The sequence below is a fragment of the Calliphora vicina genome, chromosome 1 (assembly GCF_958450345.1).
Source record: "Calliphora vicina chromosome 1, idCalVici1.1, whole genome shotgun sequence".
In the NCBI taxonomy this organism is placed as follows: domain Eukaryota; kingdom Metazoa; phylum Arthropoda; class Insecta; order Diptera; family Calliphoridae; genus Calliphora; species Calliphora vicina.
In genome coordinates, this window is record NC_088780.1 from 103,550,244 (window position 1) to 103,566,490 (window position 16,247).

A 16,247-nucleotide genomic window follows, 5' to 3' on the forward strand; every position below is an offset into this window, starting at 1 on the left:
AATCTTATATACCCTTCACCAAATTATACTTTAAAATAAAAATTTTAAATATTTTTATGTAAAGAAAATTAAATTTTTTTTCCAAAGTTGTTTTTTTAATTTTTTGGAAAAAAAATTTTAGAATTGAGTTTTTAGTTTTTGTTTTAAATTTGTTTATTATTTGGTGAAAAAAAATTCGGGTTAAAAAATATTTTTTGATTTTGACCCATTGTAGGTTGCAACGTCGTTTCAAAGGCCTTTGAAATATCTATCATTAGATATCCATATTCTCTATATTAATAAGGTTGTCCTGGTTTTTTCCTTATATCTCAGCCATTTGTGGACGATTTTCTCGATTTTAAATAGCAACCGAGCCGGAAGAATGAATTTTGGAGATATTGATGTATGAATCGTGTATTTAAGTTTTTTGGGGGCTTCGGAAAGTTGATTTCAACACACAGACGGACATGGCTATATCGACTCTGCTATTTATAACGATCCAGAAAATAAATGTATATACTTTGTGGGGTCACAAATGAAAAATGTAGATATTACAAACGGAATGACAAACTTATATATACCCACTCATGGTGAAGGGTATAAAACCGTACTATATTTTTACATCGGAATGAGTTTCCATTGAAAAAGTCACTGATACATATAAAGAACATATGTGGTGAATTATGTATGAGGTAAATTTCATAACATCGGTGATGGTCGAAAAACCGATTGCCTTTCAAATGCAATTTTTAAATTGAAAAATTTCTAACAGTCAACTTTAACTTGGTATTACTTTTAAGCAAAAAAGTTGGTAGCACCTGCCAATAAAACTACTAAAAATATCAACTCTACTCAAAAATACACCTATTAGTATCGCCCGTTCCTTTTAGTTCTTATTTCGTGTAACATTTCGTGAAACCTAAATGTTGATGTGTAAAGAAATCTTAATTAATTGAAGAAAATATAGAAATGAAAATATTAAAAATCATAAAAATGATTTGAAAATTTTCAGATAATGTCTTTAAACCATAACATCAAAACAGTGCATATAAAAACAAGTGTAAAAAACACAAAAAAGAAAAAGTGAAATCGCCACTAGTGAACAATTAAAAAGAATCCAACAAGGACTTTTGACGCGTTTTTGTAAATGACCCCAATACAAAAACAAAGTGAAACAAAACAGAAACGGTCTACTAATATCCTGTTAACAAATCATTATATAGTGAGAAATAATCCTGCATAAATTTTAAAATATATTTTGTATATTTAATATACGTGATAATTAATAAAAGAAAGTTCAATTACCAGCAGCCGCCAGTGTAGTGAGTGTTGAATTTTTGTGCTTTCTTAGGAATATATAATAATTGAAATAAGAAATAAAAACAAAAAAGTTTAAACAAATCCACCAATCAAACAACCAACCAGAGAACACCAATAACCAAATCGTACACTACATATAATACAATTAAAACAAAAAAAAAAAAATATTAAAATATATATTTTTGGTGTGCTTTTTATTTCGTGAGTGTCTCTTATATTATTATTTTTTCCAAAAATTTATTTGTGTCGTCACTTTGCATGTGATTAAGTAATAATCTTTTTTTCTTCTCTCTGTTTATTTTCTTATTTTTCAAATACAAATAAAATTGTTTTTATTATGAAATTAAACCCTTAACAAAGTAATAATTCAAGATAAAAAAATGTGTATAAATGAATAAATAATTGGATTAATTGTGCAGGAAATTTATTAAAAATCAAAGCAAAATTAGAAAGTTGGTTAAAAGTAAAATAAAATTGTAAAACGTCATATTCAAAAGAGAAGAGAAAGAAAAAAAGTGCAGTTTTTGTTGTTGTGTGTTTTATATACAAAAAAGAAGAAAAATACATAATGAGAATAGCAACAAAAAAGCCATAATAAAAATAAACGCATGTGTGTGGAAGAATTTTAAAAGAAAACAACAAAATATTTGATAAAAACAAAATAAAATCTAATTAATTTTCAAGTTTATCTCAAGTAAAAGAAACAACAACAACAATAAACTGTCAAATCATTCATTTTATTTCAAGTGTGTGTTTGTCTTCTTCTAATAATAAAATTGTTTTTCTAATTTTTTCTCTATTTCCATTAAATTTAAAGGAATAAATAAATAAGATATCGAATAAAATACAATTCTTTTAAGAAATATTTTCGTGCTTATATATAATTCTAAAAAATATAAAACAGTTGAAAAGTGCTTTTGTGTTATTTTGTATATTGAAAATTGAATGTAAGAATTAACAAAAAATTCTTCTTAACAATGGTGGCAATATCAAAAATTGTGGATACAACCCATAATAACAATAATAATAACAACAATCAATATAATATCCCGGTTACGGCCTTAAATAACAAACAATCAGAATCGTCTCCTACAACTTCTGATCCAACAATGTGTAAAACAGCAACAACTAGCATAACGCCTGCTGCAACATCAGCGTCTGCCAATAATTTAACGGCCTCTACTACCGTCGCTTTAACAGCCAGCGGTAAACCTAAAGAGAAAAGACGGTAAGTTTTAATTTGTTTATTACTATTTATCTCAGTTTCCGTTGCTCTCGGCAACAGGTCAAAGAAAGATTCTAGAATTAGCATCTTTTTAGTTTCATTGTTTATGAAAAAATTATCTTTTTTTAGAGCATTTAATACTGCCTGGGTTATCTTGTCGAAGTCGTTCTCCGTTATCATGTAACCGGAAATAATCATGAAATCCCCGTTCAATATACATATCTTACTACGTCATGTAGATCATATTCAGGACATGCAAACATTCTTAAGTGTAGATCGATCAGTCGCTTGTTTTTTCAATAGAATAGACGATTGACTGATCAACCTAAAATCTATCGGTTTCGAGTGGCTTGCTTTTCTAGCCTTGAGTATAAATCCCTGCAGTTCATTGAAGTAGTAGACAAATAATTGACGAAAAAGACCTAACCACTAAATAAAATATATTTCAATTCTTTTATTTATTTCAAAAACTTCTTTTACTTACGACTATTCAAAACAAAAAATTTACGCTTTTTTGAGTAAATATTTGCTGAAATTTCAATTACTTATAAAGGAAACCTTTAAAAAGTTGTAGAGATTTTATTAAAAAAATTAGACGTGTATGAGTTCTACTCCAATTGGAGTGATTATTTTCTCTTCACCACAGAAAGTTATACAAAATCTTAGCTAATTTGAAATGCAAAGACATTTGGCAAGAATTTCATAATGATAATTTTTTAAATGGAATTCTTCAATTTCAAAAGAATTTTTGCTTCTATTTTTTGGATCAGTTTCTAGAAAATATGTATTAAAAAAAAAACTAAATAATAGGTATTTATTTAAAAGAAAATATTTAAGATTCTTGGAAAAAGTTTAATTTTATTTCGTAGTAACCTATTATTTTTTAAGTTAAAGGGTGATTAATTTTAATTTTATTAAAGCACCAAAAAGTCTAAAGTTTATAAAATGTTCCAATCGAATGACTGTTTAAATTAAGATAATGAATGCATTAATAGTATATGTACAATGTAAAACAATTAAATAATGAACGTATATTTAATTTTACTGTTTTAATTACTTAACAGATTACACAATAATAGATTAATAATTATTTTAGGGAATTTATATCTATGTCTTGACTTATTTAAGAATCTTTTAATATATATGTTATCATCTTTATTGTTTATATTTTAAAAAAATACACAAAATTGAACCCTATACCTTTTTTTAAATAATTTTCGTAATTACCAACAAAAGTTTCATAAGCCAAAATGCAAAAAGAAGAAAAAAAAACAAAACACAAATAAGTCACATTGACCGAGACCTTGTCTGGCAAAAAAAAACATGAAATAGAAATAAATAATGGAGTAGAAATAGAAAGAAAAGTGTAATAGAAAAAAAATTCGGAAGCGACAAACTACTAATACCAATGGAAAATCATTCATACATAAACACAACTGAATGAAAAATATTAATATTTTATATTACCACTACAAATAAAGCAATGGAAATAATAATAAAAAAATAAGAATAAAATACAAATAGTTGTTTCCCAAACTGTTATAACGATGAGGCCATTTGTTAGCATAGTACACAAAACCCTTTCAAACTGTTCAAAACTGATTGAAGTACATATAATCAGAATATATCTTTGCAAAGCATTCATAAGTTTAAATAACAAACTAATAATAGATACGAAACTAATAATAGATATGAAACTTTGAATGACAAAAAATTATTCGGACATTAACTCAAAGCCAAAAGATCAAGATGCTTTTGAGGGTCTGCATAAAAAGTTCCACACATGTCATGAAAGATTGGACCCTCTGCACGAGCGCTTTGAGGAGGTGGTCATCTCATGTGGAGGTTATGTGAACTGGCGAGCGAGATCATGCGATTTGAACACGTTAGACTGATTCTTGTAAGGATTCATTAATTCGCAGGTCTATGCGAATTGGTCACAAACCAAAGCAGTTCTCAAATTACTCTCCACTGGCTTTAGCTACAGGTAATTTGGAGGATTTGCCACATCAGGCCTAAAATAAATTTACATAATTTTTTGTAAATATTTTTTGATGTAAATTTCGGTATTTACAGAGTCCTTTGTAACAAATGTTTGGCTTCTTTTGCATCAACTTCATATTGTTTGACAAACCAAGAACTTTTTGGAAAAAATATCTGCTTTTGGGTCCTAAACTTTTCTAAAAAATTGCCTCGAGCATCATCAACATAAAAATAATGACCGGGAAGCTGCGAAAAATTTGTCATAACATACGTTTCGTCATTCATTATCAGCATGTATAAAACTTGACTTCAATTTCCGTGTTATAACGAGGTCTACTTGGCCCGTATATGATGCCAGCAGGACGAATCTACTAATGGAATTTCGTCGTGAGCAAATAAGGCTAATTGTCTCCTTCATTACAGGACACTTTATAATTGGGACACATGCTAAAAGATTGAGCCTACGGTATAATGACTACTGTAGGAGCTGCCATAATGAAGAAGAGGATGAGACGGTGTCACACCTATTCTGCCAATGCCCGGCTCTGATAAACCTGAGGGAACGCATCCTCGGAATACCATTCCTATCATGCTTAGATGAGCTATCAAAGATAAGTCTTAGACGAATCTACTCTATCATCAGAGAATCTGGTTGGTTTAGCCTGGAAATAACGGACGTATAATTAATACCAAGATGTTTACCTCCTGGGTATCACAACGGGATCAGTTTGGATGGACCCAAGTGAGCTGCTTGAAGAGTGGCTACCCACGGAACCTAATCAACCTAATCCTGCATTGGCTTTAACTTTTCGTACCTAATAGTCCGAGTACTAAGCTAAACGGACTACTTTCCTACCGGATGTGTTGGGAGCTCTTTTGAAAATGCTTTCTGTTTATTGGCTTCAGAAACATCATGTGGACCATTCCTTCTACCTGAACTAGGTTTTCTATCAACGGACAAGTTCTTCCGATACTTTTTAATAACATTGGAATCAGTTTTACTGCAGACTTTTGATTGTTTGGCCAACTTTTTGTAGGACCAAGACGGTTTTGTTGAAAATATTTAATCATTTTGGTACGCGCTTTTTCCTCGTACTCTTTTTAATCATATTAACAACAAATGAACATAATTGACATTAAACATTATAACTGAAATATTTTTCAAAGGTAACTAGATCAAAAAACTAAAATACATAATAGTTGGGTTCAAAGTTTTAAGGAAAAACGCGTGTTATGGTTTTTTCGTTCTCACACCATTTTTAAAATATGTATCTATGTACCTATATACATATGATCGTTTTAGTGATTTTCGGAAGTGTTATATGCCAGCTGTGCTCAATTATGGATCGATCTCCACAAGAGTGATGTAGGATATACAAATCATTTCAAATAATTAATTAAATCTGGGATATTTTAGCATTTTAGTGTGAATAATGAGTGCTCTCGTCAAGCAAAGTTTGTGACTCTCTACTTAAATGGTCTCATAACAGTATAAAAAACCAACAAAACATTATAAACAATAGCAAAAACTATATAAAAAATGTACACTAACAATTGTTAGTGTTTTGGAGCTGATTTTGTGCTTGTTGCTATTGTTGCTAAAGGTGTGCAAAACGTGCACGCTTTTTTGCTATAAAAAATCTTTTTTTTTCTATTAAAAACTAATGAAATACTTATTATCTTATCAATTAAAAAAAAACAACTCAAAATTGTTTTTATTGTTAGTTTGTAGAAGGTCTTACTATTTATTTCCCTTTTCGTGAATTTCTTTAATTTTCATAGGAATAGTTTGGAATTGGCACACGGATAACATTTAAAAAAGTTTATTTTTGTTTTGCGGTACATTGATGTTTTTGTTTTTACAACATACGATATTGTTTGTTTTTGAGGGTTTTTGTTTTGATGTTATTTTTCGTCGGCTTTTTTTATTTTGCGGGATTCTGTTGCTTCTTCTAGTTTGTATTTTGTTTTTATTTCTCTTTGCAACCCTCTTAGCTTGACAATTTTTTTGGTATTTTGCTTTATAAGTTTAATGACCTCATCATTGGGAGTTCGTACTAAAGCCTTATTTTGGAAGTTTTGTGTTTTTGTTTTCTGCTTCATGTTATTTGTAAATGCAAAGTTATTTCTGAATTGAAATCTCTGGGATGTTTGTATTTCTGAATAATATTTGTTTTTGTATGCGCTTAATCTACATTTTTGTGGCAACTGCGCAAATGTTTCAAATGTGATTTGGCATTTCGAATTTTGAAGTTCATGAGTTAAAAATGAAAATAATTAATTTGCATTTTCTAAATTTAGAGTAAACGGAAAAACAAATTTAAAAAAACAAGAATATGGTAACGGAAATTGAAAGTAGACTAAAAAGTGTTTTAGAATTTGTAAAACTTAGCAAAAATTTCTTTAATTTTAAAAATATTTGAAGATATTTATCTACTGATATCATTTCATATCAATTCGATTTTATTCGAGGCACAATTTCTTGTTGCAAAGTATTTTAATAGGTATAAAATTTTCTAAAAAAATAAAAAAAAAATGTTTTTTAAATCCCTTAGAATAGGGGATTTTTTTATTTTCAAAAACATTTAATTTTTGTTTCTAAATCAAGACACTACCTACGCTATGTTCATTTGAGTTTGAGCATTAAGTAGCTGACTTTTATTTATTCTTTATTAAAATTTTAATTTTCATTTAAGCTGTCCAACCAACAGCCAGGCCTACGTGACTATGTAACTTGTAATGCTGGTTTCTTCTGTAGTTTTTTATTATTTTATTTCTACATTTGTTTTTGTTCTTCAATACTTTGAAATAACAACAAACTGGCTGCTTAGGGGCATACCAAAACAACTGAATTAAATACCTCTAATTAAAACAATCTTACAACTTTTCTTACCTGTATAACTAATACCTAGAAAATGTTCGAGTATAGAACAACAATGTAAAGGAATCCTATTGAATAGACATAAATAATCTGTCGTTGCCCTTAATGGAAGCAAAAGAAAAGTGGATTGAAAATCAATATTACAACCATGTGTTTAAAGAATGATGATGGCGACTGCCTCAATGATGTTGAGTATCTTTTTATGAATTTTAATTGAATAGATAGATGACAGTATTTTCTGTAACATCTTGTCGATCTTTTTTTCTTTCTTTTAATTATCTTAATGAAAACACTCTTGTGTGAAGTTTTTATGAAACTTCCCACGTTGCTTCCCATGTACTTTGATATAAAATGTACATGCATTAGATTCTCTTTTTTCTAAAGAAAAATGTATCTGATTTTCTTACTAAGAAAATTAAAAAAAAATATCAGATGGTCATTAGATAAATGCCGCTATATGTGATTTGTTTTGTCAACTGAAATAAGATGTTTCATATCTTTATTCTATAGTCTGAAAACGTTTTTGTTTTCATTTCTTTAAATTTTAAACGATCTTCAGGTTTGTAAGTCTGGAGGTTTTGGCGGCAAATTTATGGATCTTAAAGGCTAATCCTATCCCCAAAATTCATAAATTTATTCAAAGTATTGGCCATTGTTGGCAATGACTTTATTCCATCTTTTTGACAACTTATTGTAACTTGTTCAAAATATTTTAACATAATAAATTACATAGATCCTATTTATACAAAATTGTTTACACTTTACAAAATTATCTTCTTACCTAAATTAGTATTGAAAACAACAAAAAGTTCTCACTTTTATTTGTTTGCTTACTACCTATACAAATTTACAAAAGAAAATAATTTAGTGTTTTAGGTGACATTTACACTATGATTTAAAGTCATGTCTTTTTTTTTGTTTCTCTTTTAAAACCCCTACGAAAATCACCTAGCATTTATACGATGCCTTTTTTGACAACCATGTTTGCCTGTTTTTGGCACCTAATCGTTTCAACAACCAATCAGAAAAGAGCTCAAAGCAGAATATCAAAAAAAGTCTTGAAAAATAGAAAACTTGCCTTTTGTTTAGACGTCACAATTTGTTAGTACAAAAAAATACGCATGATTTTTAGTCATGACTTAAAGTCATAATGTAAATGCCCCCTTACACAAACAGGCCTTAAATTAAATGCCACGCATACTTTATAAAAAAATTATGAAAAAGTTATTTCACCCTTTAAATAAATTATTGAAACATTCTGTTACAAATTATAAAAAAGACTTTTTAAAATCGATTAAAAAGTCTAAACGTTTTAACATCGAATTTTTATATTTTATGATACAATGTATCGTCAGTCTGACTGAGTTTCTTCTGCATCAAATATATTAACAAAAAATACTTTACAAAAAAGTTCATATATTTGTATATTTTCTTTCTTCTCGTACGTATTTTTGTATAAATAAAAAAAAATATGGAAGTCGACCTACTTCGATGCAGCCACCAACGACAACAGCAGGCAATCAGTAGCAGCTACATATACACTACTTGGGACAGACGTCAGAGACAAAAGCAACACAAACGTTTAACTTACTGACTGACGGTCAATACAAATAATAAAAGGAAAAATATTAAATGAATGTTTAAATGTATATTGTAAGTTTTATCAATAAATTTATGCAGATGCGCTAGTGCAAAGGGGAGTCATACCTGGCGTTTTAAATTTATATTAAATAAAGATCAGACAGCAGCATGAGTTTAGTGTTGTACAGGCTGAGTTTTTACTTTTAAAGCTGGCTGGTAGAATATGAGGGAAGATGTTTGGAGCTATACCAGACATGGAAAAGTTGCTACAATCCTTCTTTTTTGTGACACTTTTTCATGTATGTTCAACAGTACCGTGGTATTTCCGAGAAAAATTTGATACTCTCAAAAAATTTTCACTTTTTCTACACGCAGAGAAAAAATATAGTTGGGCATGGTTACTGTAACCATTTTAATATTGTTACAAGTTTTTTAACAATATTATAGTCACAGTTACTATTTACATGGTTGTGGTAACCATAATATGGTTAATTTACGATTCACATGATTGTATCAACCATATATATGGTTACAGTAAACATGTATATGTTTGTGACAACCATTTATATGATGAAGGACTTACCATATTATGTTGCTCTCGGCTTATGGATATCATAATCTGAGAACAACATATTATGATAAAATTATTCATCATAAATATGGTTGCCACAACCATGTAACCATGCCCAACTATATTTTTTCTCTGCGTGTATTTATAAACATTTATTGTATAAGTTTTGTGCATAAAAAGTTTTTTATAGAAACAGTTTTTTCTATAGAAAAATGTGTGTATAACAGTTTTTTTTATAAACAATTTTGTGTATAACAGTTTTTTCTATAGAAAAATTTGTGTGTAACAGATTTTTCTATAAAAAAAATTTAGTATAATAGTTTTTTCTATAGAAACATTAGAGTATAACAGTTTTTTCTATAGAAACATTTGTGTATAACAGTTTCTTTCTATAGAAAAATGTATGTATAACAATTTTTTCTATAAACAAATTTGTGTATAACAGTTTGTTCTGTAGAAAAATTAGAGTATAATAGATTTTTCTGTAGAAACATTTTTGTATAACATTTTTCCTATAGAAGCATTTGTGTATAACAGTTTTTTCTATAGAAATATGTAAGTAGTAACTGTTTTTCCTATAAAAAAAATTTGTGTATATAATAGAAAAATTTGAGTATAATAGATTTTTCAATAGAAACTTTTGTGTATAAAATTTTTTCTATAGAAACATTTGTTTATAACAGTTTTTTCTATAGAAACAATTGTTTATAAAAGTTTTTTTTATAGAAAAAAATGTGTATAACAGTTTTTTCTATAAAAAGTTTATGTATAACAGTTTTTTCTATAGAAAAATTTGAGAATAATAATTTTTTCTATAAAAAATTTGTGTATACCTGTTTTTTTATATAGAAAAATTTGTGTATAACAGTTTATTCTATAAAAAAATGTGTGTATAACAGTTTACTCTATAGAATAATTTGAGTATAATAGTTTTTTCTATAGAAACTTTGGGTATAACAATTTTTTCTATAGAAAAATTTGTGTATAACAGTTTTTTTTTTAATAATTTGTGTATAACAGTTTTTTTCATTGGAAAATTTTTGTATAATAGTTTTGTCTATAGAAAAATGTGTGTATAATAGTGTTTTAAATAGAAATAAATTGTTTATAACAGTATTTTCTATAGAACAAATTGTGAATATACCAGTTTTCTACAATAAAATTGGTGTATAACATTTTTTTTTTATAAAAAAATTGTGTATAACAGTTTTTCTATCGAAAAATTTCTGTATAAAAATTGTTTCTATTGAAATTCTATATGAAAATAATAAAAAAAAGTACCGAAAAAGAATTTAATTTTCCATTCCATAGTCGAGCATTCTATACAAAGGGCAATATGACCTGAATGTAACTATTGTCGGTCTCTGAATCCTACGAATATTCAGTGGGCAAAGGATGAACGTCGGATCGAAAATTCGAGAAGTTTCTCCTTTTGCACGATCTGGCAGAATGAAGGCCATCGTTCGTGGAACTGAATAATTTGCTTAGGGACTCACATCTGAAGGATAAAATGCTGTTATACCATATGAAAACCATTGAAGTCTTGTTAATCAAACTTTATATAAATAAAAATTGGTCAACAGTTGTTGTATTATTCTTTGTATTTAAGTTGAGATCTAAAAATTCAAAAATTTTAAATTGTACCTTTTTTGTTCACATTTTATTTTGTATTTTTATTTTGTTATTTTATTTTCGATTTTGTTTTCAACAACACTTTATAGAGGAGGCCTGTTGCAGCATTCGATCTTTGAGTGTTGTGTGTGTTGCAGGCCTCTGGCGGTTGGGTCATTGTACAAATGATATGAGAAATAAAATTATTTAAAAGAAAATGCATCATGTTACTTTTCAGGGTATATTAGTGCACGTGTGTATGCATTTACCCATGAAAGCATTCATATCGAATTTAAAATTTATAATAATAATTCTGGCCTCCTGTGTCAGAAAATGAAATGGGTTAAATAAAATTTATGGATTCCCCCGCCTTTGTTTTTTTTTTATATAGTTTAGTATTATGTGATTATATAATAAATCATAATTTAAAATAAAAAGTTATTTCTTTTATTATTTTTCAATTTCAATATGTGTATGTTTTATATTTATTTTGATAAAATATCGTTTTGTTTGAATTTTTTTTTATTATTTTGAACACTTTATATAATATTAATAAAATAAAAATAAAATAAATAAATATTTTGAACACAATTTCTGTTTTTGTTTTCTTTTCTCTGTAATTTTCCATATACATTTTTTGTGAATTTTATTTTTGTTGTTTTGGTCAAACACTTGTTTGTTTATACGAAAAAGTGTTTAAAAATGATCAGAGTATTAAAAATCCATCCAACATCTGGTTGGCAATAATACAATGATCTGAAATAAACACTAGGAATACTCGTGTTTAGAGAATGAGTACATACATACTTATTTGTACCATTATAATCTAGATGTATTGTAGGAAAGATTTAATAAATATTTGTTGATTCCATTTGTAAATTTATTTATAGTAAAATTTAAATGTTTCTTTTGGCGGGCATTAAGTTAAGCTATCGACATTATTTATTAGAAACTGAGAGGGAGAGAAATGATATTTGTATATACATACATAGATAAAAAAACAACAATTATAAACTCGTGCACAAACACTAATGTAAGAGATAAATACAGTGGCTGTTGAAACGTGTTTGATCTTTTTTTAAGATCTCTTTCAATAATATTTCACGCTTCACATGTGAAAATTATAATTTTTAACATTTGTATGTCTATTTTGCAGTTTGTTTAAACATTTTGTGGTAAATACTGGTAATATTTAATGTGTATCGAAAATTTTATTTATTTTTTTTTTTTAATAATTCTCAGAAATTCTGATATTCAGTGGTTTAAACTTTTAAAATAAAAATCACAAAACGGATTTAAAAATATTAAAAGTCCCTTTTTCAAATTTCCAACAAAAAACTCTGTTACAACGAAGAGACAACAAATTTATTGTAAATTCACTTGAAGAAAAAACCTCTTTATAAATGTATATAAAAGAATAACGTTACTTAATGACAGACTGATTCAACATCGCCCAGTCCAAACGCCTAATGGTAGAGACATGAAATTTTACCTATAGGTTTCCCTCTACCTATGTAGATCCACTAAGAATAGATTTTTGAAAATTCGATAGGTTAGGGGTTTAAAACTGTTAAATTCGGAAACGTTATATCTTCTAATATACATAGATACAAACAAAATTTACAATGCATCTATATCGGCAGGTGTTTGGTACTTTTTTGGAATTCGAAACTGGTACTTTTTTGCTACCCCATGTATCTTTTAAATCAATAAATATAAATTTCAAATCGTATTCTTTACTTATTAAAAAACAAGTAAGAGTGCTATATTCGGCTGTTCAGAATCTTATATACCTTTCACCAAATTATACTTCAAAATTTTAAATATTTTTAGGTAAACAAAATTTATTTTTTTTTCCAATTGTTTTTTTAATTTTTTGGAAAAATTTTTTTATTTTTTTTAATTTTAATTTTAATTTTTTTTTTTTTAAATATTAAAATTTTTTTTTTTAAATTTAAAAATTTTTTTTTTGTGAAAAAAAAAATCGGGTTAAAATTTTGTTTCCGATTTTGACCCATTGTAGGTCCAACTTACTATGGTTGCAACGTCGTTGCAAGGGTCTTTGAAATATCTATCATTAGATATCCATATTGTCTATATTAATGTCTTAGTAATCCAGATATAGGTCTAAAATCGAGGTTGTCTTGGTTTTTTCCTCATATCTCAGCCATTTGTGGACCGATTTTGCTGATTTTAAATAGCAAAATTCTCGAAAGTATGTCTGACAGAATTATTGAAGATAATTGATTTCAACAGACAGACAGACAGACGGACATGGCTTAATCGACTCCGCTATCTATAAGGATCCAGAATATATATACTTTATAGGGTCGGAAATGAAAAATGTAGAAATGACAAACGGAATGACAAACTTATATACACCCTTCTCACGAAGGAGAAGGAAATTCGAGCAAGGGGTACATTTTTTTCTTATTTTTGGTACTTTTTTCATAAAGTGATATAGCCATATGAATATTTTATTATGATCTCCCACAATGATAATGAAATTTATGGCGTTTTCTTTTCTGGCATAAATGATGCCTTTATTCTGCCTTTTACCCTTTTCTGTGTTCTTTTCTAAAACAAATGTAGTTTGGTAAGGGTATAACGTGTTCTTTTCAAATAATGTTGCCCTAAAACCCCGAAGATATGCTACACGTTTCACCCTCAAATTTATCAAAGGGTTAGAAATGCAGCACTTTTTAAACAGCTAAATGTATAACTAGTTTTAACACATTTAGAAGGTACATAAAAGAAAATTGCATAAATAGAAATGGTTTTTATTCTATTGTGATCGTTAAAAATGTAAAACATTATGAGGGTATCGGTAACTTTTAATAAATGGTACAAAATATGTTGGCAACATTTTGAGTCAGAAAAGAAAACGCCATTAGTTAAAGAAAAAAGTACCAAAAAGGGGTAAAAATGGGAAAACACATTTTATTCGAAATTATCACACAAATTTTGATAAAATTTTAAACATTGGTTGCTGCAGTCATATACAAATAAACCAACAGGGTGTTATTTGGCAATCGATAGTGAAGATGTAGATTGGGACAAATCCCGATAAACAGTTTGGTACCTTTTTAAATTCTGAATACAAATTTGAATCGTTTGAGACATATTTATATCACAAAAAATTACCGGGAAAATTGAGTATGTATTTTGAAAAGAGTGAAAATGGAAATTGGTACTTTTTCTCCTAATGGTACTTTTGTAATATTTTTAACCCTCCGGCGGGTGAGAAGGTCCCTGGGGACCTTTTTCATTTTCAAACTGAAATTACTCCTTGATGGCCCATGGGAAGTATACCCGTGTATTCCAAGGAAATTTTATTTAGAATCGTTTAAAAAAAAATCAAAGCGATCCGTGCAATAGTTTAGTTTCTATTGAGATTTAAATTTGTTTAGTATAGTAACGTGTGAAAAGGGAACTTGTACTGAAATTTCAACAATAGTTTTTTAGGTTTTTTTCATATAAAACTCATAAAAAATTAATAATGTTATATATAATAGACAATTTTTTTCTAACATTCATTATACATGTATAATTAGTAAATAATAATAAATCAAAACAAAACATTTTTTAAAAAATGCGTTTTCATATAAAAGGCAAAAGCTACTCAACCGTCGGAGGGTTAATTATTAAACTCATCGACATAAAAGTTAGCTGATGTGCATCAGACTCAAGTTAGAATCAAACATATGTATAACTAATAGTACTTTTTCGTACTTCTAATGGTACTTTTTTGAATTTTTTATAATAATGGACCTAGAAACATTAAATTTATAGGCCTAATCAAGTACTTTAATAACAAATCTTTGAATTTAGAAAAACTACAAACAAATGCAAATCTGAAGTGGCCTACTTTGAGATTCCATAGCGCCGATCCTGAAGTGGCTTCAGGGTCCATATCCAAAAAGTAAACTCGAAACCTCCTACTTCTATTTTAAATTTCATGCCAGTCTAATCGCAAGTTTATTTATTTTCAAAATATTTTGATTCTGCTTTTATATGCAGTGCTTGGGGCTTATCCTATATTTTATTTGCCAGTGATGTTCAGAATGCAATTGCTCTTTAGATTTATATTTGCTAACGGATGAGATGTCGGCTTTCTCTAAATCTGTAGCTGACAATGATTTTCAATCTATATAACAATGATTTTCAATCTTTTTTCTACCATGCCCCACTTTCAAATCCTTAAAATAACTGTATTATCTCATTTCATCATAATCGAACCTAATTATACGAATAGCCTAATATTAAAAAGAAGACATCTAACAAGTTTTAATTTGAAAATAAGTCTCTGTTTTGTTTTTGAGAACTGTAAACTAATTCAAGTCGAAAGAACAATCGAACATTAGTCGACTTCGTGTGATTGATATACATTCGCTTTGCTTTTCATTCGAAATCGAGGAACAGTCCAATTCAGGGCTACTCTACAGCATACAGTGGAAAACTAATGTGGATATCGGTGACAGTAGCATATCTATCTCTATTGACACATTTTTGTATCATCTCGATTGGAATTATATTTAATTGCTCTATGGATACTTCAAATATGCGTTCTGATGAAATAATGGAAACATTTGTTTAATAGAGTAACTTCGGGTATTGTGGACTATGCGTCTAATGTGGACCAGTGTCTTTTTTCAGAAACTATTGAAGGTATGATAAAACTGATTTGTCGTACATTTTACAATTTGTTTGAAACGACAATTGCACATCTGCTTTCATGAGTAATTGATATATTGGCTTTTTATTCTTGTATTGAAATTAATGCGCGTGCTCAACATTTTTTTCGGCTCAAGTAAGAAACAAAATTTGGTACAGTTACTTGGCAGAATTTAATGTTTGGTTGTTTTATATAGTTAAAGTGGACACGTAGTTTTGCATATATTTGGTAAGAATTTAAGCACATTTAGATTATTAGGTAAAAATAATTGTTTAACACTGTAGCCCAAGTTCGTGTAATGTGGACCACTTAAATTACTTGATTATGTACTACTGGTCCACATTACCCGACAATAACTATGTACTTTGTATGCCATCTATCTAAGCCAAGAACGCGACTTTTTAGTTTGTATTAATAATAA

General features: G+C 28.1%; 1 protein-coding gene across 2 annotated transcripts in view; it reads left to right on the forward strand.

The window, feature by feature from the left end:
• The first annotated feature begins 859 nt into the window (after positions 1-859).
• Positions 860-16,247, forward strand: part of sima (similar) — a 281,132-nt gene continuing 265,744 nt past the window's right edge. The window contains exons 1-2 of one of the 2 annotated variants that reach the window (XM_065515340.1): positions 860-1,500; positions 2,117-2,527. In XM_065515340.1, coding sequence (XP_065371412.1) covers positions 2,277-2,527 — 251 coding nt within the window. In that variant the 5' untranslated portion in view covers positions 860-1,500; positions 2,117-2,276. The remainder of the gene's footprint in view (positions 1,501-2,116; positions 2,528-16,247) is intronic. The other variant, XM_065515341.1, reaches the window with a different exon arrangement.